The sequence below is a fragment of the Nestor notabilis genome, unplaced genomic scaffold, assembly GCF_000696875.1.
Source record: "Nestor notabilis isolate BGI_N333 unplaced genomic scaffold, ASM69687v1 scaffold33380, whole genome shotgun sequence".
In the NCBI taxonomy this organism is placed as follows: Eukaryota; Metazoa; Chordata; class Aves; order Psittaciformes; family Psittacidae; genus Nestor; species Nestor notabilis.
In genome coordinates, this window is record NW_009911228.1 from 24,570 (window position 1) to 51,344 (window position 26,775).

At 39.5% G+C, this 26,775-nt stretch overlaps 1 protein-coding gene across 1 annotated transcript in view; it reads left to right on the top strand.

Moving 5' to 3' along the window:
* The window catches only part of TENM3 (teneurin transmembrane protein 3), a gene marked incomplete at its 3' end in the record, with an annotated part of 46,472 nt that extends 20,261 nt beyond the window's left edge, over positions 1 to 26,211 (top strand). The window contains exons 10-14 of the mRNA XM_010013759.1: positions 205 to 1,079; positions 17,433 to 17,608; positions 18,057 to 18,292; positions 23,097 to 23,393; positions 24,600 to 26,211. Coding sequence (XP_010012061.1) covers positions 205 to 1,079; positions 17,433 to 17,608; positions 18,057 to 18,292; positions 23,097 to 23,393; positions 24,600 to 26,211 — 3,196 coding nt within the window. The remainder of the gene's footprint in view (positions 1 to 204; positions 1,080 to 17,432; positions 17,609 to 18,056; positions 18,293 to 23,096; positions 23,394 to 24,599) is intronic.
* Between the last annotated feature and the right edge of the window lie 564 nt (positions 26,212 to 26,775).

The window sequence follows — 26,775 nt, forward strand, 5'->3', positions numbered from 1 at the left end:
ATAGTTCCAAAGCAACTGGCTTTTGTTTTCAATAAAGTTTCCCTTGCCTCCCTGAAAAGCTTTAGTTTGCTGCATGTATTTTCATGAAAGTCCTTTTGGTGTGAGATGAAAAATATCCTTACAGCAGTGTCTAAAACTAAAGGTGAATTTATTCATTTAATCTGCACTGGTCAACTGTTCAACAAAACACTTCTGTGTGTTAAGGTTCGTCTGGAGTGGCCTACAGATTTAGCTATCAACCCAATGGATAACTCCATCTATGTTTTGGATAACAACGTGGTGTTGCAGATCACTGAAAACCGTCAGGTTCGCATTGCTGCAGGGAGGCCGATGCATTGCCAGGTTCCTGGAGTGGAGTACACAGTGGGAAAGCACGCTGTACAGACCACGCTGGAGTCAGCAACCGCCATTGCCGTGTCCTACAGTGGGGTACTTTATATTACAGAAACTGATGAAAAGAAGATTAATAGGATAAGACAGGTCACAACTGATGGAGAGATCTCATTAGTTGCTGGAATACCCTCAGAGTGTGACTGCAAAAACGATGTCAACTGTGACTGTTACCAAAACGGAGATGGCTATGCTAAAGATGCCAAACTTAATGCCCCTTCCTCTTTAGCTGTGTCTCCAGATGGCACCCTGTACATTGCTGATCTCGGAAATATTAGGATACGGGCTGTGTCAAAGAACAAACCCTCACTGAATTCAGTGAACTTTTATGAAGTTGCTTCTCCAACTGACCAAGAGCTTTATATCTTTGATATCAATGGAACTCACCAGTATACTGTGAGTTTAGTCACCGGAGACTACCTGTACAATTTTAGCTACAGTAATGATAATGACATTACTGCAGTGACAGATAGCAATGGGAATACACTTCGTATCAGACGGGATCCCAACCGGATGCCAGTAAGAGTGGTCTCTCCTGATAACCAAGTCATATGGTTGACGATAGGCACTAACGGGTGTTTGAAAAGCATGACTGCACAAGGGCAGGAGCTTGTCTTATTTACCTACCATGGCAACAGTGGACTTCTGGCAACTAAAAGTGATGAGACTGGATGGACCACTTTTTTTGAGTAAGTACATAAAATTAAGTCAGATGCCTGATAGTTTTACTGAGTTACACAGGACCACCTGAAATATTTCTGGAGGCCGATGAAGTAACTGTAGAGATGTCCCTTTATTACAAAAAAGTACAGCAGGGTGCTGTTTTCCATGCTGTCTTCCTGTCTGACTTCTTCTAAACATTGGGTATGAGTAATTATAAATTCCTTATTCTGAATTTCAGTTTCGTATATTGAAATAATAGTGAGACAACATTTCACTCTTGTCAAGAAGGCTGTAGCTCAGCCAACAATGATTTTGTAGATTTGCATCAAAACCTAGATTTTCATCCCATTTGCTCATTAGATTGACACTGTTCTGCAGCGAATACTGACGAGAAATTTGTCTTCACTGCTCTGTATATTTTTTCTTTCTTTTTTAACAAGTAAAAGCATGTCTACATGGCCTTTTGCTGAAAAAAAAAGGCTAGGTGGGAGGGGTTTTTGAGCTTGTAAAAGGTTGTGTTTCACTGAGTGGCAAATATGCCAAAGGATCTCTTGGATGACGCAGCAGGCTTTCACACAGTTGAACCTGGGGCAGGGGAAGCTGGGAACAGAAATGTGGGCCTTGGAGGGCAAGGTGTCATTTCTGTAGGGATAAACTGAAAACACAGAGACCACCAGCAATGTGTGGTGTACGGGTGGGGAGCACAATAGCAAGACATATTGGTGGAACAGTAGAACTTGTAATTTTACCATCCTCAGAAAAAATCGTTTCAGTGAATTGCTTTACCCTGTGTTACAGTCATTAAGTCATCAATGCCTGTTCATAACTGCCAGATTAGCAAAAGGTTTTACAGAATCCTCAGTTATATTGACTAAGGAAGGTCATGACAATTTGTAGATAAACCAGTAGAACCTGCAGGTTCACCTACAGATTTTATAGGCAGCTTCATCTCCAAGTGAGCTGAACTACAAGCTGATATGCCCAACAAATGTAACAAAATGAAGCTCAAAACACAAACATCTTATTTCAAAAAAGGTCAGTGCAGAATTAACACAGATTTTTTTCAGTCATCTCTGTCAACTGGAAAAATATGTGTATTTTTAAATCACATGAAAGACATGCTAAGGTTGGGTAAAAAATGCGTCTATGAAGGAGTGCGAGACGTAGAGTTAGTTTGATAAGTAAAAGTGTTGGAGGGCCTCAGCTGAGGTATTCAGGATTACAAAGGGCATCATGAAAATCCACTAAGTCCCTTTTCTTTTTCTTTTTTTCTTTTCCTTTTCTCCTATCTTTATGATGAAATGCAGTAGCAACTGCTGCCAAGGTCAGGGCCTGAAAAAAAGCTTTCAATTCAACACGCATGATAAAGAAAATAAAGTGCCAGTGTCAGGCAGTGGCAGCAAAGCCAAACATCTGTGTTCTGAGATAACTTCATAATTCTGTCAGTGTACATTTGGCCAAGGCAGTGTGCAGGAGGACTCTGAGCACCTGTATCTACTCTCCAGCCTTTACATATGCCTGTCAGAGACGTGAGAGCAGCAGGTGCTGCTTCGCTGCGTGTTATGTCCTGAAGTGGAGACAGGGCTAGAAATGCTGATCCCTAACAAAGACAGCAGGTGGAATGGTGCTGCTGCCAGTTCTAAGGTATTCTTACAATAATGTGTAAATTGGCAGGGCTTTGGTAGTGGGCATGTTCCCAAAGCATTAGCGCACATCTGTAATATTTAATAGTGCATTGGTGCATCCGCTGTGTATCTTTTTAGGCCCTGCCAAGAGGACACAAAAACACAGTGAGGATACACAGAGGAACGAGAAACGATGGAGAGGAGGGCTCACGTGTTCTTCTCATGTTCTGTATGCTGAGAGACCAATGCACAGCTTTGAACAGGCTGGGTATAGTCATCCATTTCCACAGAGAGTGAATTCAGTGTTTAACTGTGACACACACAACCACTTGTTTCCAGCAGACGAGTTGGACAAGGCAGTCAATTCGGGGGATAGTGAAGTCCCTTATTGAAATTAAGGCATCTGCTTGGTACAGCAGGCACTTTAAATCATGCTGGAATTCATACTGGCTAATTGAGGACCTAGAGTTTTAATCAGGGCAGTAATTTCTCCCCATGTTGCCTGTAGTTTTTGTGTAGCCTACTGTGGTATACTGCAGAAGTAGCTGATGGCTCCTGAATGTATCTTAATGGCATCTGCGTGATCACAAAAAAGTGGGTATTATATTCACTGTTAAGTGGTTGAAAGGTCTATATTTTTCATCATAGGGAGAATTCAGGGTACTGTGTTTCATGAAGTACATAGTTATTTACTGAGTCTGTGAATAGCCATCTTTTATACCTGATCTGCTTTCATGCAGGCTTTCTGGTCTGAGGTAGGTCAGCTGGTTTACGGAGAACCCAAAGGTCAGGCTATTTCCCGCAGTAAGTATTAGTATTATTTCTAAGCTGCTGCTTATGCATTTGCTAAACGATTACCTCCAACCAATGTCTCGTTAGAATTCCCAAGCTGAAATAATTACAGAGAAAGCTAGGCAATTTCACTCACCCCGAATTTGCAAGTATATGAGGCTGTGGCGGAAGCAAAGATACTAATCTCCTCCCCGTAGCCATGGTAAAGCAGTAATCTGTTTAATTGCAACAAGGAAGATTCAGATTAGACATTTGGAAAAACTTCACGGCGAAGATTTTGGAGCCCTGGAGCAGACAGACAAGGATAGTGACCCCTTGCCCTTCACAGGCTGTCTTTAGAACAGATTAGACATCTTTCAGGAGCAGCACAGGAAGAGCAGATCCTGCCTTGGGGTAGGGGTTGGACCACATGACCTCTCAAGGTCCCTTCCAGTCATGTTTTCTGTGATGCTCTGTACAAGTTAATACCAAAAATAAAAAATTGTGCTGATTATGTAAAGCTAAAGGGAATAAGTGGGGGAAAAAAAAAGCACCGTGTTATTTTCTTGCCAAAACAGCACTCTTAAGACATCCATCCAGCATCGCAGCCACTTACGTCTTTTTAACATAAAATCCCCATGCACCAAATTTGTGTCTGTATATTTCCCTTTTGAAGAAAAAGCAGATATAAACACGACTGTTTTGCTGGGGTTTTTTCGAGGATCAGCAAACATTATTGTGACTTTGCTTTTCAGCGCTGATGATTTGTAACATTAAATCTGACAAGGCCGGGTTTCCAGAGGCTTCTGCTACTACCACCAAACTAGATGGAAACCATGTGTATCGTATAAGGGCTTGTGTGGGGGTGACACAGTATATGTGTGTGTTTCTCTCTCCCAGCTTTTGCATATTGACATTTGTAGGTAGTGTGGGCTAAAAAAATTTCAGCTGAAGAGTTTTCTGTTGAAAACAGTGAAGTCTTATTAAAAAAGAAAGGTTGCTCTTGAACGTCAGGCGAGGAGTAAGAAATTAAGAGAAGAAATCATTCTGACTTCCTCGTTCTATTTTAGTAATAGCAAAGTATTTCAGTTTCATTGCTGGGTACATTTAATATCAGAGTTTATTTATGTATTTTATTGACTCTATTGTATTATTCAGGTTTTCAGACTATTCTGGGAAAGGGATAGAATTGGTACTTCATTGTGAATTTAGACATCCTTCTCAGAGTCAAAACTTTTCAACTGTTACGCTGTCTGATGGACTAGAAATGTCATTTTCGACCAGCTCTGAGTATGGCTGGGTTGTTTCACCCTTTGGTTGCCACATGTCTGTTTAAATGGCAGAAGTTTTAACACTGGGGTAAAAACATTTCCCTTTATAGTAATAAAAGGATCAGTCTTTGGAGCAAATTTAGTAATAGCTTCATTAACTATTCTCTTGTGCAAATCTGTTTGTGTAACCGGAGTGTGGTTCCAAAGAACTTAGATCATTTCATCTGAGTTCTCAGTGATTTGAGAGCAGATTCATGAAACCTTTTTTTTTTTTTCCCCTTTTTTAGAACAACTTTTCAGTGAAAAGAGGATATCTTTGAAAAAATACTGCAACCCCAAAATTGGCAATTACTGCTCTGGCACATATTAAAGCATTTGGACTTGTTTCTTTTCATGGCTTTTTTCCACAGTCTAAATCACACAAATACTAGATCCAAAAGAAGTTTTCTTTTTTATTTCGTTTAGTCTGGATGCCAATTAATCTATAGTTTACTTGCTTTGGTCTCCACTTTGCCTAAAGGAGGGAAGGACTGACATACAGGAAATAGGAGTTTTACACTCTTCGTGTTTTTTACACCAAAAATTGTAAGTACTAACTTGAATTACTGATGATATCACACAGTCCCTTCTCTGCATTTGTTTACAGGCTTTGATTTTTTTTAATATCTTTATGGAAAAATAGATTTCTAAATCCCTATCTTGGTAAGGGTTGTACTCTGCTGATCAGAATCGTCACTTTGTATTTCAAGAATGTGTACTTTTGTGAAGTACTGTTGCTAAAACTCATAGTAACTGTTAGCTGTTATCAAAGGTCTAAAAACTTGCTGAATAAAAAAGATTAACAGAGCATTCACAAAAAAGGATTGAAAATACACGCATACTAAAAAACCAATGGAGCTAAACGAAGCTAGAAGTCCTCCAGATTAGGTTTTATAATGAAATTATAATATAAAACAAGGTATAAGAGTAATCAGCCTATTCAAATTCTGTTGTTATAAAATTGTGAGGTATCTGAGCTGGAAACTATTAACTATAACTGCATATTATGTATGCATAATATGAACATTTAAACAGATAAATCTTAAAAGTTGAACTAATTATATGCATATTAGCATTTTGGAAGGGACTCTTTCCAAGCTAGCCTATATGACATTATTTCTGCGCAGCAGCTTCCATTCTGCTTTCATGTACAGAGAGCTAAGCCAGGTGCACAGAAGGAGCGTTTTCTCTGGACCTACCTTTTTGAAGTATCAGACATGAACTCCTAAAAAGCCTTGAAGTGCCCCTTTGCAATGGCTCAGTCTTGTAGGAAGTCAGACCCACCCAGGCCTGCAACCCCAGGCCTCTGTCAAAGCCCTGCCATGCCAGCAGTTGCCAGACAGGCTTTGAAGTCAGCTGAAAACAGGTAAAAATGTCACAATTGAAAGTTCAATGATGCTCACGAGTACAAACTATCCCAGAGAAAAAGCTGCTGTTACTTAATCTGACCAGAAGCATAGGGCAGCCCTCTGAGAAGGTCCCAGGCGTCTGGTTCAGCGCCAGTTCTACTGAATCATCTCACTATCCCGAGTCACGCCCTGGGAGCTGCTGGAAGCTGAGCACGCTGCTCCCATTCAGCTTGCTCCACAACTATTCTGTGTAACTTCACCCAGGATGTTACAGGGAAGTCCTTTAGGTTGAATCCTTGGCCTGCTGCCCTGCCAGCCTCCGGCTACTTTGTGTTGCTCAGGTTGCTTGAGGAACTGGCAGAGGCTGCTCTGCGAGAGAGGATTCCCCCAGGGCAAGGAGACAGCCTTAGTTGTCTGGGCAGCACCTGCAGAGATTGGGCTGCACTGCTCGGGTTGCAGTCTATGTGCACACTGGTGTGCTTGGAACTCAGGTGATCTGCTGACAGCTACACAGTCCTTAAAGGTGGTTTAGGACACATCGTGGTCAGCCCAGTATCAGGCATCTGGGATCTGTCCCTCTGCAGTCCCAGCCCAGGTGCTTCTGCAGGCTCTTTAGTGGGGAGTTAGCTTAGTTCCTCCATCACACAGCTCTCTGCAGGGAGCTTGTGCTTTCCTTTGACCTCATGTAACCCCTTTGGTTAAACTTGGACAACCTTCCTCCCTTAGCCATGAATTCTTTCCAATAGCCAGTGTTTCTCACCTCTTTCCTGCCTTCTCTTCTCTTGCCTTCTTTTACAAGCAGTATCAGCAGGCAGAGATGTGATCCAGACTAAGATGCCTCCTCCTTCTCCCTGCAATTCACTGCCTTTCTGCCATGTCTCTGTTTTGCTCTCCAGACCTTGCCCTCCTATTGTGTTTCCTTACTTTCTTACCTTGCATCTTGCTCCTTCCCGTGTCTCCCAGTGTTCCTCTAAGGCATGTTTGGCTTCCCTGCCTTTTCCTTTCCCAGTAGTACATTTCTTCTCAAGCCCCTCTTGTATCTCTTGACAGTCCATCCAGTGTTTCCCTGGGCACTTCATGCCCTCAGCTCATTCGTCTTCTCCTTTCCTTCCACCCTAACCTGCCCAATTCTTGTCTCCAATGGAAAGTGACAGAAATCAAAGACGGTGACATTGCAAGCAGAGCCCTTACAAGTTTACCTTGCTCCCATAGTTAAATTAACGAGCTTTCCAGTCATTCTGGAAAGGTGGTGAAATCACGCAGAATGTAAAATCCTGGTGCTAACTTATAGACTAGAGAGAATCACAGGTAAAAATCTGTTTTCACCACATATTGCAGGGTACCACCCGTTGCATGTTACACTTTTATTAACAATGCATTCACTGCTGTGGTTTCCTTAAATCTCTGTGATGCAGAGTAAGATACTGCCTTTGGCTTGGACTTGTTTAGTTTCCCCACGTACCAGGCACATCATCTGTAACTGTCGGCATTTGGCAATAGGGAATAGATGGTATTTTGCAGTTTTTCTCCTCCTTCATCTTAATGCATTGCTTGTGGAGTCTGACCTGGAAATACTGAAATTTGGCTTGTAAAAGCTCTATGGAACTTCCACTGAAAGTTTTCATTTATGTAAAAAGCAACTGTTTGATTTTTATCAGATAAAAATTATCCCCCATTAGTGGTATCAATTCACTTGCACTTTTACTGTATATGAAGGGGATCACAATTCAGTTTTCATCATTAATATTTCTATTCCATATAACATTTGTGGGGTTTTATTTTCCTATAATGTTTCTGTTAATTTTTCTATCACATTTTCTTTCAGTAATAACAATATCTAAAAATGCCTAGTCTTTTGTCTTGCAATTTTAGGGCTCTCATTCTAATTTGATTCTGTTTTCTTATAAATACCAGAACATGCAGAAAATTGTAATCTGGATTTTTATTACCTCTAAACAGCGTTCTCTGAATGTCCTTGGTATGGTAGGGCTTTTTAGATATTTTTGTCCTTTTGCCATCAACAACCTTCTGTACCTTCTGCTGCTACTGCTGCTCCTTTTTGCTTCATCAGTGTAAAACATAGTGGCTATAAAGCAATTAGCCATATTCATTAAAACAGTTTTGTTCAGCTGATTATCATATTCTTGCATTGACTTCTGTAGCATCACATGAGCCCTTGGTGGCAAACCATGACTTACAAGTGCTATGTCTTTAATCTTCCCATATTATATTTGCTCAAGCAACAGAAGAGATATTCTTTTCATTCTTAACTGTCTCTGAACTGTCTTTTGGATAAAATTTTTGAGATACCAAGTCTTCAAGTAAGTGCCTCTTTCTCCACATTGCCTGGCACAATCCAGCATGCAATACATACATTTCTCTCTTAAAGCACATGTCAGAGTAGGTTGTCCTCTGTTAGTCAAGATTTGGTGGTTCTCGGCCACTCAATGTGGCACAAGTTGAAACTCTAGTAAGCATAACCCTCTCTCACCATTTCATGTAGACCCATAGAGGCAAGGCTGGCCAAAAGATTATTAAAACAATTCCCTCTATTTAAGCAAGCTGAGCACTCACTCCCCTTGCCCAAAGAGAGCTTGTAGGGAAAAAGCTGACATGTTCAAATTGTGCATGGCCACAAACTGAAGAATGACTGGGGGTTTAAACCTTCTCATAGATACATCAATACTTCATAGATATGTAACCATGTTTCATGCAACATGCAATTTCTGAGAGGAGCTTAGTGGCAGTTGTGCTTGCTTACCATGTTTCTTCTTTAGATAAATCATTAAACACTTCTATTTTTTTTTCATTTCTACCTTCAACTGCCTTTTGCTAAGGCAGAGGTTATGATCTCCTAGTTTTCTAAACTGGAACTGTGACTCGGCTTTACAGTAAATGTCATAAAAATACAACATACTGTTACATACTTCAGTCTTGTAAGACTTACACTGACAGTGGAGCACACAAACTTGCTGTTTCAGACTCATCCTTCTTAATGACAAAACAGCCATATTAAAAATGATCCAATGATAGATACCATTAGATACCGAGAAATATTTTATTGAACTGTAGCGTGTCCCTTAATTGCCCTGATATCAGTAGTATATCTCATGTAATCAACATTTACCCATTTTTCCATTCTTGAATGTTTACTGTTCCTTGTCCTTAGAACTAGTCTGAGTAATAAAAGCAGAACAGAAACCACTGAATAGGTAATAATACCAAAATAACAGTGCTGAAGACACATGTCAACATTATTACATCATGTATAAGAAAGGAAGAAGTGCTTTGATGTCTGTCAAGAAAATCAGCATGTGATGTCTCTGTGGTTTTGGAAAGCACTTAGAAGCAAGGATAATTCAGTAAAAAATAGTATTGTTCCTATTAATAACATAAATGTCCTGCATTGTCTATTGTGTCAGCTCTGCTCAGGCTCCTGGAAGTATCTGTTTCACTTCTGGCTCATATCAGGGACTTAATAATACCATTTGTTCAGTTACTGACATGTTAATATTCTTGTCCATGTTAATTTTCTTTGTCAAACAGAAGTCAGGGAGGCTATTAGCCAAGATAGCTTGCTCTCCTTTACATTCACTTCACGGGGGACCTGGTGCAGTGAGGGTGGAAGGGCAGCTCCGGACTGCACGTGAAAAGGCGGCTCTCTATTTTCAGTCATGCTGTATTCAAATGCGCAGTCCTAATGTTCAAGCTTCATCAAGAGATTCAGTCTTCCTTGATGTCCCCAGTGAGGCCAGAGTAGTCAGCCTGGTAGGGAGCCTACCAGGCACATGCAGTTGAAAGTCCTGCCTAATTCACTGCGCAGAGGGGAGAGTCTGTCACTTCTGAAGCCTGCATTGGTTGGGTGTGACTTATGCTCCAAAGGAGTTACTTATGCTCCGAAGGATGTTACTCTAAATTAACCATGGAACCTGGATCTAGCAATATTTGTTTGTCATCTGGGTATTCCACTGTCCTAAAAGAAAAAAAAAAAATCCATATGATTTTGCTTTCCTTTTGTATTTCAAACTTAATGCAATTTAGTAAGCTCAGTGTGTCCACTTTTTGTGGCCCTGTAAAAACCCCTTCATAGATATTTTACCTTTCAGAATGACAAAACAATAAAAGAAAAAAAAAAAGAAGAATTAAGAGGGGAAAAACAACATTATAGCTTATTGTGTGAACAAAATGTCTGGCAAACGGACCAGCGTTACATAGTTTTTTCACTGAAGGCCCATGCACTCAGCTCTGACAGCGTAAGCAGACCTTACAGCAAGGGGCAATCTGTCATACAAAGTATATACACACCAACATTTATTTGAAAGGCCATACTCTGGTATTTATATCAACACGGCACACAGTTTATTAATACAGTAACTGATGAGCTAAGGAGGTGGGGGGCAAGTGACACAGAAACAAACCAGCAGCCTCAGGGAGCCCTGAGATTAAAGCCACCGCACACAAGAAGCTGCTGCGGGGCAGGAGCTGGCTTTGCACACCCTGGTGAAAACCAGAGTCTGGCCCCTGCGGACCCCACAGGGCTCGAGGGCAGTGGATTCCCGTTAGAGGGAAGTTGAAAGGCAGGGGATGAGTGTTGAGGTCTTGTAGATAAAAGCCTGGCTACTGTAATTTATCCTCATCTTTGTAAGGACAAGCTCCCTTCAATCACTGTTGAATTGGCTGCACTCAGTTCAAAAGGGTACATGCTGCTGAGCACACTGCCAGCCCTGGGAAGCTGCTCCATCCCTGCGTAACACCTGTCATTTAAGCTGTAGCACCTCCATCCCATTGCTCCCAGAGCACCCCTTTCTCTTCCCGCATACCACCAGAGTTGTTCTTCCCACCCTTCGGAAAGCAACATCATCATTAACACTATCTATTTGTGCAGGCTCTTGTGCATGTAAGGTCTGTGTCAGAAATGGGAGTTATGAAAGAATTCTTGTTGCTGTGAATCCCTGCAAGAATCTACATGGCAGATACTCAGTGCAGCAAACAGCACAGTGTGGCAGGATTGCAACACCGTGCAGCAGTGAGTGAAAAATTTGGCAATCTTCTGGCAAAAAGTAAAGAAGCCACCCTGGCATGATAAATTCACGTATTGCTTCTTTCACTGCGAAGCACCACTCCCCCCACAGTTGCCTGTCTCTAGAAGTCATCTTGGATTAGGCTGTGAAGGTGGTCAATCTTACTGCAGCACAAGCACTGAACTCGCACTTGTTTGCCTGGTTGTGCATTGGAGCAGAAAATGAGCATCAGAAACTTCTGGGTACAGAAGTGAGCAAGCTATCGCGAGGGAAGGTGTTCATTTCTTTGAGCTCCCTTTCCAACAGACACATTTCCTGTGGTGATTTTCATTTAGTGTGCCTGTTGTTTTGCAGATGAGTTATGGCTGTCAAGAATGGCCTATTTAGGTGAATTGTTCACGTCTGGTGTGCTGAATGCCAGTTTACAAAAGAAGACTGAAAAGTATCCTTTTACTGTTAGAACAAAATAAACACACACACCAAAAAGAAAAAAATCCTCAAAAGCTGAGTTATAACAGGAGAAGGTGAAAAGAGAAATTGTCAATCACTTTCCAGCTGAGGAAATCTCTTCATTAAACCTGGGCTGAAAAATTCATCCTGACCACATTGCTGAGATAAAAGACCATTACCTGAATTATTTAACCAGCTGTGCAAACAGTTGTGTAAGACTTTCCCAGATGAAAACAGGATAAAGACCCTTTCCCCATGGAAGGCAGCCATCAGATAAAGCAACAGGAAAAGCGGACCAGCTGCTCGAATTTAAGCTTGAGTTCTCTGACACTTGATTGAGCAGGACAGAGAAATTTAGCTGATACTGATACTTTTCATGCCCTTCCAGCCTCTGTGGTTTTGTGAATTTGCATTTTGTGTCCAAATTCCGTTAAAAAAACAAGTAGATAGATGAATTCCCATACAGAATTTGACTTTGGGCTGCAGTTCAGTTTAGCTCCTTCCTAGAATCATTCCTGGACCTATTTTCTGTAAATTCCTATTCGTCCACTGTGTTCTCAGACCTAGGCACAGCAGAAAGGAAAAGGGAAAAGAAGAAGGAGAGGAAAAAGGAATAGAGCTGAAAGGAAAAGAAAGGAAGGAAGCTTTTTCTTTTAGTATATTTAAAATTCTGTAACGCTCAAAAGAATATAGATTTTTTTTCTCATGCTTAACAACATTTCAGATAAGAACAAAGAAAAAATGCTACCCTTCTTATACAATAGTAAAAAAACCCACTTGTCATAATTTACAAACCTACTAACATACATCAAGTTGTCATTTATGACACATCTGCTTCCTTCTTGTTAAGCAAAACAAAACAATACTAGCAAGACATACAGCTCTCTTACTGGTTATGGTTCCATTTTTAAAAAATACATCTGTTGTAGCTCCAAAGAAAGTTATAGTTTAATATTTTGGGTTTCCTGATACATTTGAACTGTGAGTTCATAACCAAGGTGATGTGAAGTAGACTGTGTGGAATTAAAGGAATAAGTGCATACAGTATTTCAGTTTATGCTATTTTTGAAAAGGCAGGTTATACACGAGTAGTTATGGATCAACTGAAGTGTGTGTCTCAATGAGACTAAAGAAGAAATGCCAAAAATAAAAGGAGAAATCATTTGTCTGCACATGCATCTGTAGATGATTTTCACTTCTTTCATTATTAGAAGGCTCATTCAGTCACTCTTCAGACAAAGCAAAAGCAAAAAAGCCTATCAAAATGAGGAAAGCAACTCAGAAGTGAAGAAGTTAACAAATTTTATTATGTTGAAGTTGAGAATCTTTTCCTCTCATTCAGCAGCTCTCCTAATGGTTAAAGATGGCCAGAACTAGAGCTCCCAGTAAGTTGCCATGGCCTGTTTTCAATCCGTGGAGGACAGGAATGCTCCATATGGGTGACAAAATTATAATAAAAAGGATGGGATATAAACTATGGCTTTGTTTCCTTTTGATCAGCAAGGTAACTGTTTGTTGCTGGTTTAGTAATGCAGTGTTTTGTGTCAAGGTTTTCCAATTGTTAATTCACTATCTGGGAGTGGCTAAACTTGCAGTATGCTACAGGTCGCTGAATACAAGTGAAAGAACATATTTGCAAACCAACCGTCTTAAATGTTAAAGACAATGGTCATTTATGTAAATGTGAACTTAATGGCCTCAACAAGCTGAAGGAGACATTCCATTAACAGGTTAGGACAGATGTTTTCAGTATGTGTCAACATGGTGAGTACACACCTAAAACAACAGCACACTGCACTTCTGAAAGTCAACTTTGAACCTTCTGTTCTCACCTGCCAAGAAACAGCATCTTGGCATATAAGGCTTCTATGAATAGTCTGAAATACGTAGGGTAATGTTCCATCAAATTTTTAGGCACTATTGATAATTTGAGATGCATAGAGGAAATACCTGATGTGTGTTGAATGAGAATGTAACGGTACTTTTCATTTTACTGTCAAAATTATACATGTCTATATTATGAAATGCATTCATGCCTCATTTCTCTATTACAGGATCCCAACTAACAGTATAATCTGTAACCAGTCTTTAAAGAAATACATAATACACATTTGCACAGTATGTCTTGTTACCTGAAATGTGCAGGAGCCAGTGTGCCTTGCTCTTCAACCTGACATGTTTACAATAGCGAAAAAGCCCCACTATTACTGAATTCATTTTGGTTTTGTACTGAGTGTGCTGCAGAGGTCTGTGGAAAAAACAGTATCAGTCATAACTCAGCAACTGCCATTAGCAGCAACCTTTACTGTATGCTTCATTTCTATAACTCCCTATTTTATGTTGAAGTATCTTCTGATGTAAAACATTAATAATGCTTTGCAAGTTGGGTTGAGATAAATGTGCTCCAAACTAAGATACAATGCACATGAGGAACAAGTCGGAAATTAAGTAGGGCATTTCCATCTGTGACAAGGCTTACCAGGAAGTTATCACTGCAAAGTGAAGTGTCCTACATAGACTAGAACAGAAAATGGTCTGGGAAGGAATGTAGTTAAAACTAAAGGAGATGAACAATGGAAGAGATACCTCCAGTAGGTGAAGAGCAAAAGGTCAAAAATCTGGGAAGCTGATTATATCTCTGAGAAACTCTCACTGCAGAATTGCAAAACTATCTAGCTGTAGCAGATCATCCTGAAGAAGAAAAAGAATTGGATCTAAGGGAAACTTCAGCTAACAGTAGTGGCAGCTGCCTCTGCTGCTGTCTTCTGTGGTTACTGACCAAATACAAAGATTGTTCCATTAATGCAAATGGAAATGAGTTGATGGGATTAATGCACATGAGGTCACACCCAGTAAGCAAGTTTCTGTTTCAGATTCTTGAAAAGTTTATGTGAGACTTGCTCTTAAGGAATTGAAGAGGTTGTTTGAATGGCTTTGCCATGGAGCCTGGCATAGGAGAAAGGTCAGAGGGCTCCACAGCAACACGTGTGCCTGAGCTTGTGTTTGGATGAAAAGATCAAAGAGGCTGTGAAATGCCAAATATAGGTACTCACCCTCTAGACTTTAGATCTCACTTTTTTTGGGGCAATTTCAATATTAGAACACAGGGCAGATAGATAAAAGAAATCTCTCGGTCTAAAACTGACAGTCTTGGATGAATAAATTCACCTTGGTAGCAGAATGCAAGGATATTTGAGTGCAATAAGGAAAATAGCAAAGGAATGCCCAAAGGTATGAGTGACGTTGCTGTGTTGAGCATTGATAAGGTTTTGATTGTGAGTAAGAACATAGCAAGTATAAGTATAGTATTGGATGTGCTGTGAACAAAATGAAGGACACGCATTACAATCCATCATAGAATGGAATATGTAGTAAATTGTAGAAAGACCTATTTGCTTTCTCTCTTTTTGTTCCTGGCTATAAAAGCGTGAGAAATCACATAGTGGTCACATTTTCTTCCTGCACTAGGATGCCTGAACCAAGGAATCATGGCTTTTAAGATTCTTTCAGCTTTAAAGTCATGTTTTTAAGAACATGAATGTGTAGCATGATTTTTTGCTGATCTTTGAACTCTCCCCCCACTGTAATAATATTAGCCACTTATCTCAGGCTCATGATGTGCTTTCATGTATTTGTGAAAGAAGAGACCAGTTCAGGAACTGTAGGCACAGAGTCAAAAAATAATAGTGTGGAAGCAAGAATGCATAAAACAAGAATAGCGATGTTCAGTGCTGCATCCTGCAGTGAAGCCACACACTGTACTGAATACTACTCATGTGTAGCATTTTCCGATTCAAGTGGTATACTCAGAAATATGGTAATTTATTTCTCACAAATATTGCAATTCGAAGGGTGAAAAGTTCTTCCTGTGGGGAAATCTTACCTTCTGCGGCTTTAGTAAGCATTGTTTGAAATAAAGACCAGTACTTGGCTACTGGAATCAAAGGACACAAATAATTCCCAACAACGTAATTTGATACCATTTTCAAACATAAAGCGGAAAATAGAAAAGGACACTAATTGGACAATATACGTTCCCCTGGGAGTCAAAAGGGAAGCTGTGCATGAAAATAAAACAAGTTTATGGAACTGAGGAATGAGACTGAAGGTCATGAATAGGCTAGCAGTCACAGTCATGCACAAGGAACGTTGGTATGTTTGTTTTGGTCTCCCACATAAATGCTGTATCTTGGCTTGCCAAGTCCCATATGTGAAAAAAGAGCCAAAATTAGGGCTAGAAACACACTGGAAGAAACCCCATTATCTTGAAATATACTTAACTTCAAAAAATAAGTACGTTTCCCCACTTGATTTCCCTGGCTTGCAGTAGGGTTTCTGATTTTTAAACATTCTTTTCTTTTCCCTGTTGCTAAGTGAAAGTCTTATATAAACAAAGGAAATCAACTGTGTTAAAAGGATGGAATGTATGCAAAAAGCTGTCAAATCTACAGAGTAAGCAAACTGGAAAAAAACGTTTCTTAACCTAATCCTTTCAGTTACAGCAATGCTGTGCCATACTCATGCTATTCAGAGAAAGTTAGTGTGTTGGGGGTTAAAATCATTTGGCATTAATTCTCTCAATTTAAGAAAAGGAGTTTCTGTAGCCTCAGTGATACGCTTGGGGCTTTTTTATTTGTTAGTTTGTTGGGGGGGGGGGGGGGTGTTTCCAGAAGGAGCAATTTTGATGATAATTGTAAGCATGAAATGTCTAGCACGCTGTGAAGACCTGCAGGGTCACGTTCTAGTTACTTTAAGAGACTAAAGCTTCCTTCAGCTTCTAACTACGTGGTCACAGGAGAGCAATGAAAAACTCCTGAGAGCAAACAGGTCATATGTGGGCCTGGAATCACCCTTCGGACACTTGTTTCTCTCTGTAGCAGGTACAGGCAGGCTATACTTCTATACAAGGAGCCTCAGCTGAACACCTAGGCTGACAAATCAAGGCTGTAGTACTGGAAGAGCTGATCTTAAAGGCAGTTTTATGACCTGAAGCTCACATAACGCTTTACCTCTCTATACTGTGACCACAATGCATGTTTGGGTGTGAACACAGTCTCGGGTCTTGTAACAATGGAGTATACCTAACACAGCATAGGAAAAGACATCATTTAGATATTGTAGGTCTACTTCAATTACAGAAATTGTATCTGCCTATTCGTATTAAATGCATATATATAGCTGTTGGTTTAAAGAAATGTCAGTAGAGCCAGAAAAATAAAAGCATCTTTTGCATGTCTTATGCCGCAGTTCTGAAACTAGTCCATAGGCAGTTAACAAGTGATATATGGTAGCTGTTCCGATTTCCAGCTACAAGCAGCTTAAGTAGATTAAATATTACCCTATATTCTTTCTCTTCATAATACAAGGGATGTTAAGCACTCAGGAACAGGAGGACAGGTGGTCTGCAAAATCATTGAATAGGCAAGGCCCAAGAGACAATCTTACTAAGATAGCCTTTTTATGAAAAATTTTGAGGATTCCTACAGTAAAAATCTAGTCCAGTAACAGGGAGTCAGTACAGAATGCTACGGAATTTAGCACCAATAAATATGCTCCCTTTGAAATGGTGAATTAGATGTGCAGCAGGATCTGGTCACACTTCAAAGAATAATATGCAGAGCTGAAGATCCATCTGTTTGCTCTTGCTATCACCATTGAGGCTCCTGTATGTTAAGCAGCCTTTTGACTACTTCAAAGCACGTTTGAAGTCTTTGCTGTGCCTATCCCATGCACAAAAAAGCAAACGTGCCTTAACAGTATGAGTAGCTGGTATTTTCATTCATTTTACTTGTAAATGAAAACAATTTGTTCCTGCTATGTATCATTTCTGGACTTTCTCTTCTTTTTTTTAAGCTACGATAGTGAGGGCCGTCTCACAAATGTTACATTCCCGACTGGAGTTGTCACTAACCTTCACGGGGAAATGGAGAGGGCCATTACAGTGGACATTGAGTCATCCAGCAGAGAGGAAGATGTCAGCATCACTTCCAACTTATCATCAATTGATTCTTTCTATACTATGGTTCAAGGTACTGTAAACAAAAGGAATTTTGGAAAGGAGAAAGAACTGGATTGAAAGGGGAAAAAGTACAGAAATAGCAGGAGGTGAGATTTTTAGCTTGAAGATACCATGTGGCATCCCAGCAGCCACATACTGGAAAAAGTCAGTAGTCATAGTATGTTTAGGATTAGGCAAAAAATGCCTACTGAAACAGCAGAAAATGTGTTTTATGCCAGTTCAAAGAACATACTCTGAGGGTGGGATGTTTTTAAATGTTTAAGTGACTTTAAAGATAGGTCCCAAAGACCTCATGTGATACAGATATTCTTACCAATCTCACCCTTGCTATTTATTACGATTGGGTCAGTTATGTGAAGTCAAGCTGTTACATGAACATATTGCCCAAAGTGTGCAGGATAAAGGCAGGCTCTTAACCCATGTGGGTAACCTGTGCTTCTCTTTTTTTGCCTTTCCAGATCAGTTAAGAAATAGCTACCAGATTGGTTACGATGGCTCACTGAGAATCCTGTACGCCAGCGGCTTGGACTCACACTATCAGACAGAGCCACACGTGTTGGCTGGCACCGCCAACCCAACAGTGGCAAAGAGAAACATGACCCTCCCGGGGGAAAATGGGCAGAACCTGGTGGAGTGGCGATTCCGGAAGGAGCAAGCCCAGGGAAAAGTCAATGTGTTTGGCCGAAAGCTCCGGGTAAGCATGCAAGCATATGTGGTAGCTATTGCATTCTCATTAAGTGAGAGGAAATTTAAACGCATTGCTGTAGGTATTGCCATTCAGCAACCACCGAATATTTACTGCAGACAAGCTTATTGTAGAGCAGGAAGTACTTGATTTTATTACTTCATTTATTGTCTGATTTTCCTTATTAATTGCTCTTTTCTGTGGACTTTAAACTGTTGGTTTTAGCCTAGAATACCTTGGAATGAATCAGGATGAAAGAATAATTTTCTGCTTTCCTTCACAGTTTTTGTTTCTGGTACTGAATTCACACATCTGACTTCTTTGAATCTTGTTTTAAATTATTCTACCTTAAGTTAGCACAGCCCTAACACTTACTTACGGTAAAAAAGGTGTAACTGTGTGTGCATGTACATGGCGTATTCCTTTAACATACGTCTTTACCATTTTGTTGGCATTTCTTCTTCCTATATAGTGAATAAAATACAAATAGGAAGCAAACTATGATTTATGACAGCCATTTGGTAAAGACAGTATAGATTAAGCATTTAAAACTGGGTTGCCAGGAGACCATTTCAAGACCATATCAGAGGCCCAACTTACTATTAGAACTGAACTCAGTTCTTTAAAATAAGGCCTAGGCAGTGTATCAAATGAAGATAAGTAATTTCAGACCACTCGACATCTAAAAGGTAACATGGCATTTTAAATCTTAAAATATTTTGTGTCTTCATTTGGGACGAGAAAGGAGGGAATGCCCTCACGCACCTTACATTCCTTTCTATCACTTGTTCTGCAAGAAGAATGGATTTTTTAAGAAGGAAGAATGACCGTGCACAGTAGCTGCTGGTTCATAGGCACGTCATAATACAGTGGGATAATACACCTGCCAGTTCATTTGTGAAAGAAGCCCAGGAGAAAATAAAATAACCATACGAATGGCATTTGCTTTGGCAGTAAAACAAATCGTCATGAGTCCAGTTCTCAAAAGTGAAGCAAAATTTTGGCATTCAAGTGCAGAGGAGGTAAAATAAATGTCACAGGCAACTTGGAAGGCTTAACGGGAAAAAAGGAACAGCAGAGAAGGAAAGATTTAACAAGATGGAGGGGAAAGTGAGAGATTATAGATTAGGATAAAACAGTAGTAATTAAAAGTATATATACAAATGGGAGAGGTAGGGCATGTGGAGAATATGGGCTAGTAAGAGAAAAATGCCTCCAAGGAAAAGTAAAGAAAGAAACTTGTCAGCAAAGAAAAAAAAGAGGAGGCTGTTTTGAGATTGATTTACATGGGAGGATATTACAGAAATGTCACTTGGGGGTGGGAAGGGATGTAGGAAAATAGAAAAAGAAAACAACAGAAAGAAGAACATGCACAATTTAGGGAGCTTATCATTTGCATCTACAGATACGCCAGTAACATTTTGCTGCAAAGACGACAAATGTAGACAAAAAAAAGTGACAAAATGTATTGCCAGTAAATGTACTCGTATATATGACACTTTCAGTGCATTTTATATTTACCTAGTATCTAAAATCACCAAGTACACTCTCAGGTACTATCTTGGTTCTCTATCTCGTATTAGTTCAACCCACTATTAGTAGTCTTTACGAAGAAATTAATTAGGAATTATGTCACCCTCCCTTAACTCAACAATCATGTCAGTCTTACTTTTGTTCAGACTTGTATCGTAATTGTTCAATAAGCTAGTTTTGTCCCTGGATCTGTACGTTTGGTCTGTAGGCTGGCCTTTGGCAGAATTCCTGACAGTCCTCTACATGAAAGAGCCTTTTGTACTGAGACCAGACAGACCTTCACTCACAAGGGTCTCAAATAAAGGAACTGATATAAGCTCTGTCTCAAGGGATGCACCCAGAGTAGACAGGTAAGATAGAAAAGGGAGCTCACAGGAAGAGTTTGCTCTGCCTCCTCCTGAGACCTGACGTGCTCCAAGCTCTGCAGAGGTCCCCAGTTTTCACATTACCTCTTGAATCAATCTGTAAGGCATGGCAATAGATAGACTCCTACCTTTAATGGGGGATCACAGTCAGATTTCATGCTTCTCACTGGAAAGAAAAACAGGAGTTAAAGCAAAGCAGGATAGATGGACACCTAAATTACTGAAATGTATCAGGACAGTATGTAGGGACTGTCAAGAGACTCAGTTTTGTGTTGCTAATTGAAAATTTCCTGAATTGCTATCTTTATCATAATGAAACCCAGAGGTTTCAAATATATGTGGAGCATGGCTGTTCTAGACACAATAAAACATAACAGTTTTGCTGTAAAAGCAGTTTGGTAGCAGAGCCATTGTTAAGAAATGCTTCAGTAGAAGGCAGTACTTTAGCTGACATATGTTATTCCAGCCCCATACTGTCCAATGAAAGAAGCTGTATCACCCAATCTTGTTGTCATTATAATTGCCATCTGCATTACAAGATTATGCGAGCACCGCCAAAATTTCACCAAAAGATCGCATGTCTGAATGCAAGAGCTCTGTCAGCAGAATCTGGCTGGAGAAAGAGGTATTTCCTTTCTTTCCCCTTGTATCCTGCCCTTACACAGACCAGACAGATGGAAAGTGAGAAGGCAAGGGATGTTATTATCTCATTTAGCAGATACAGCAGTGAGACAGCCAGATTAAGTACTTTGCTGCAATTTACACCGGAAAGATGTGCTTAGCCAAGAAATTAACCACAATTGCTTGGACATCTGCCTTAACCATAAAACCACTATTTCCTCTTTGCCAATTCAGAAATCAGAAGTGCCCATTCTCACTTCAGTGTCTAAGCCTGAGAGGTAGACAAGAAAATTAATAAATATCATAATTAAATGTAAACTATTGAAGGGAAGATGGAGAGAAAGGGAGGAGAAAAAATCAGAGAAGCAAAACAGGCAGGGAGACACAGAGATGAGTGCAGGCATGCGTGGGAGAGGCTGAGAAATAAAAGCCAGAGATAAGCAAGATTTAAGAGTGAATTTAGGCAAATGAGCTAATATTAGATGTTGGAAATATTAAACAAAATCTACCTAAAAATGAGGAAGTCCAAGAAAATGACAATAAGGAAGTGAATGGGAATGCTTCCTGGTAAAGTTTAACCTACATCTAGAATCAGTCTTGTAGCATTAATTTTTCAAAGTATATTTAAATAACATTTGATGGCTCATTAAATAGGTAGAGTAGCTATTCTGCATCTGCTTGAATTTGTGTTCCTTACTTAGATGATTTTTTACATGAAAACATGACTTTTGTTCCTAAATTGATAGTGCAGATTTTTGTCATGCCAGTGATTTCATATTAAAAAGGAGAAAAGTAATGTAGATAGACAGACAGATATAAGCAGAACTGAGCATTTGTAAGTTACTTTTTTTTCCATATTTGCCTACAACGTATCACCAGCACTTTAATATCTTTTATACCAATAATAAAAGAATCTAATTTACGTTGATCTTTTAGAAGCTTAGCCTTAGCGTGTAAGTACCAACAACCATGATATATAGATTTTTGAACATGCAGCCCTGACAAATGCAAAAATCCTCCAGCCATTTCTTTGGTCAGGATACCTGTTGTCTTGTTCTTTTCTGAATGTTATTTAGGCATCTTTCTTCATCTCTTTATAACATATGCATCAAGTGCTTGAAAAAGAATTTTTAAAAAGGGCTTAATACAGATAGCTGTATGTTTATTTGTCCTATATGTTAGCAAAATACAGTGATGAAAAATCTTCAGTACCAGTGTTTCACTTCCAGCTGGAACAACTTTTAAAAGACAGAGCAGATACAGAAATGTTACAGATGAACAAAGAAATCCTTTAGTGTGAGCATGGTAAAAACCAGCTCAACGCAGATGGGGGAAACAGTGAAGTGCAAAGATACCAATGTGGGAAAAGTAAACCAGACATTTTCCTTTCATGAATACAAAAACGAGAGCTGATGCAATGAAACTGAAAGCGTATTTAGAACACCAAAAGGATGTAACGATTTCAGTGTAAAAGTATTACATAGAAACCACTATCCCATCACTGTCATTTACATATATAAATAATAGAGGTTTCAATAGAAATGTATCTAGGCTAAGGTTCGATTTCAAATCAAAATAGTTACAAATTTCAAAGCATTTATAACTGCTTTTCAGTGGTTCAGTAATATTCCTGTCATTTATGACTTTAAGTGGTCAGTTACCTAGGCAGAAGACATAATCCCCTACTAAGGATTTCAGCCACATAAATACATTGCCGCAGTGGATGATAATACTGAGTCAAACTACCATTTGATCCAGAAGGGGAAAGCCTATGTTCTAAAAACTATTTAATCTTAATTTGAAGTTTTAACATGCTTTTGAAGATCTTAATTTTGTATTTACTGTTTTGAAAAATACTTGCTGTGGAGGATTGGGATTCTGTTCTTTCTTAGAATGAGTGTTATGAACTGGACAAGTGGTTGCTGGGAATGTTTTGACAATAATTTGCTATATATACTTCAGACTGCATACAAAATAAGTATTTTGTTCACTGAAATGGCCCCATTTATTACAGAAGGTTTTGGTGCACATCTTTCATTATTTCCTTAACAGTTGAGTAAGTATCAAGAAAGAACACATTGCAACAGATTCAGACTCTTCGTATAATGAGACCTTCTAAAGTAGATGCTAATATGTGTCTTCGAGTTATATCAAGCAGTTGCTAAAATAGTTTACACACATAGCATATCAATCACTGTAAACTGTATTTAAAGAATAGCTAGCTTTGTGGGAATAATAGGTGGCTAGAGTTTGAACAGCATGATTTATTGTGTCATTTTGTTTACTTTAAAAAGGTTAATGGCAGAAACCTCCTTTCAGTTGACTTTGATCGAACCACAAAGACAGAAAAGATCTACGATGACCACCGTAAATTTCTGCTGAGGATTGCCTACGACACGTCAGGGCACCCCACTCTGTGGCTACCAAGCAGCAAGCTGATGGCTGTCAATGTTACCTATTCATCCACAGGTCAAATAGGCAGCATACAGCGAGGGACGACTAGTGAAAAAATAGAGTATGATGGACAGGGAAGGATAGTGTCTAGAGTGTTTGCTGATGGGAAAACTTGGAGTTACACATATTTGGAAAAGGTAAAGAACATTCAGATTTTAAAAAATGCTTCTGATGTGGTGAAATTCTGCAGCATCTGACTGCTGTGTACAAAGCAAAAATAGGTAGTAGAAGCACATTTCAATTAGTCCAAGTATCAACATGTGATTCCTAGGGGAATGTTTCACAAAATAGATATGTAATCACACTGTAGCTAATAGCTAGGAATTGATGTGGTTTTAAATTATTCAGGCCAACAACTAACAAGAAGCGTCTGTATTTACCTTTTACCTTAACACTTAAAATAAGGTACAGAGACTGTATCTCTGCAGTGCTGTTCAGTTGAAAATTGTTTGTTTGTAAATTCTTTGCTGTTGGTTTTTTTTCCCTACCAAGAAACACTTTTGTGTCTAAATAGTTACAGCTGTCAATTTGTACTTGTTACATGTTGTAGCATCAAAACAAACAACAGGCAAAAGATGAGAAATCTTCATTATATATAATGATTGCTGAATGATAGCTTTCCCTCTAGAAATATTTGTGAAAATCCCCCTTGTGAGATCTCACACCTGCTATGCAAAAAGAGAATCTGTTTCTTTCTGGGGGTTAAATATATTTCTGTTGAAGCCATTGCTCAGCAAATACTATTTACTAGTCACTGCAGACATAATTTAATCAAGAGCTAGGATACACAATAGCCACACATCAGAAATAGGTCAGAATAATTCCAAGTAGCTACTTTTGATATGAATAACCAAACAATTGTTTTGCCTATGTCTTAAAAGCTTGCAGAACAAGAACACAGTATTCAAGGATCTCTGGCTATTCAAATTCTTCAAAATTATCTCTAATTGTAGGGAAGAATTTGTATCTCCCATATGTTGTTCTCCTCCTGAGTTAATGGCTCTAAGACAGTTTTACTTCTTCCCATATTAAACATGACTTATCTGAATCCATTGACAATCTGCTGTTTAGCTGTGAGTGCTTGATAAAAGAGTGATACAGTCATAACAAGTAGCAAATTATGAATGTGGAACTACTAATTACAGAACCCCTTACAATTAAGCATCCAAGTAAATTAGGCAGGGAGATGTTAACAACATGTAAGGTCAAGGATAACTCAATTAAAGAGGAGATAATTTTCTTAAGTGGGAATGCCACATTTTTGTGAAGAAATAGTATCGGTGTATGTGTGGGTGGGTGCTCCACCATTTGTCACATGGTAAAAATCTGTTCTTCATTTTCAGTCAATGGTTCTTCTGCTTCATAGCCAACGGCAGTATATCTTTGAATATGATTTGTTGGATCGGCTTTCTGCTGTCACCATGCCCAGTGTTGCTCGTCATACCATGCAGACTATCCGCTCCATTGGCTATTACCGGAATATATACAACCCCCCGGAAAGTAATGCTTCTGTTATAATGGACTACAATGAAGAAGGGCAGCTCCTTCAAACTGCTTTCCTGGGGACAAGCCGAAGAGTATTATTCAAGTACAGACGGCAGACCAAGCTCTCAGAAATTTTATATGATAGTACAAGAGTTAGTTTTACTTACGACGAGACAGCAGGAGTCCTGAAAACAGTAAACCTCCAAAGCGATGGTTTTATCTGCACCATTAGATACAGGCAAATTGGCCCATTGATTGACAGACAGATTTTCCGCTTTAGTGAAGACGGAATGGTAAATGCCCGATTTGACTACAGCTATGACAATAGCTTCAGAGTGACTAGCATGCAGGGTGTCATCAATGAAACCCCATTGCCTATTGATCTCTACCAGTTTGATGATATCTCTGGCAAAGTTGAACAATTTGGAAAATTTGGAGTTATATATTATGATATTAACCAGATCATTTCGACAGCTGTAATGACCTACACAAAACACTTTGATGCACATGGCCGCATCAAGGAAATTCAGTATGAAATATTTCGGTCATTAATGTACTGGATTACAATTCAGTATGATAACATGGGACGAGTGACAAAAAGAGAAATTAAGATCGGGCCATTTGCCAACACCACAAAATATGCTTATGAATATGACGTAGATGGTCAGCTCCAGACAGTTTATCTGAATGAAAAAATAATGTGGCGGTACAACTACGACCTGAATGGCAACCTCCACTTGCTCAACCCCAGTAGCAGTGCGCGTTTGACGCCACTTCGCTATGACCTGAGAGACAGAATAACTCGACTAGGTGATGTTCAGTACCGATTAGATGAAGATGGATTTCTGCGTCAGAGGGGTACTGAAATCTTTGAATACAGTTCAAAGGGCCTTCTGACTCGAGTTTATAGCAAAGGCAGTGGATGGACGGTAATTTACCGTTATGATGGACTTGGACGACGAGTTTCCAGTAAAACTAGCCTTGGACAGCATCTCCAGTTTTTTTACGCAGACCTTACTTATCCAACCAGGATAACTCATGTTTATAACCACTCAAGTTCTGAAATCACATCTCTCTACTACGATCTGCAAGGACACCTTTTTGCCATGGAAATTAGCAGTGGAGACGAGTTTTACATTGCATCAGACAACACAGGGACCCCACTGGCTGTTTTCAGTAGCAATGGTCTCATGCTTAAACAAATCCAATACACTGCTTATGGAGAGATCTATTTCGACTCTAACCTTGACTTCCAGCTGGTAATCGGATTCCACGGAGGCTTATACGACCCACTGACCAAGCTAGTCCACTTCGGAGAAAGAGATTATGACATACTGGCAGGCCGGTGGACAACACCTGATATTGAAATCTGGAAGAGAATTGGGAAGGATGCAGCTCCTTTTAATTTGTACATGTTTAGAAATAACAACCCAGCCAGCAAAATACATGATGTGAAGGATTATATCACAGGTAAAAACGTTATGTATTTGCAGCTTAGGGGTGCTGGACCTATAGATATCCAGTTTAGCTTGGAATTCACGATTTTGGTCAAGTACCTAAATATGTCCTATTTGGAAAAGTTCTTTATGATGAAGCATTAAGCACTTCACTTAACAGTGAGATAATTACAGCAGATAGATACACTTATCAGAAATTGTGAAATAACAAATGGGTGATCTTGAAAATATCTCATCTAGCTTTAGACATTGATTTAGGTACCTGCAGAAGCGATTAAGATCCACAGGCAATCAATAGCTTTCAGGGTTAGGTAACTAAACCTAAACCTTTTGCCCTACACAGTCCTTACCAAGCTTTAGTATTAGATTCTTGACCCAGAAAGATAAATGAGAGCATCTCAGTATACAGACGGGTTGAGTTTTCCAAAGTACATTTTGAAGTACCAGTGGAATACATCTCTTCCTCTCCCACTGACTAAACTGTAACACAAGGTGCCTCAGCTAGAGATCTCAGGGCGTTAGGAAGGAGGAGCCCTAGGTTGCCTTCCAGTACTGCTACATGTTACCCAGTGCTCTT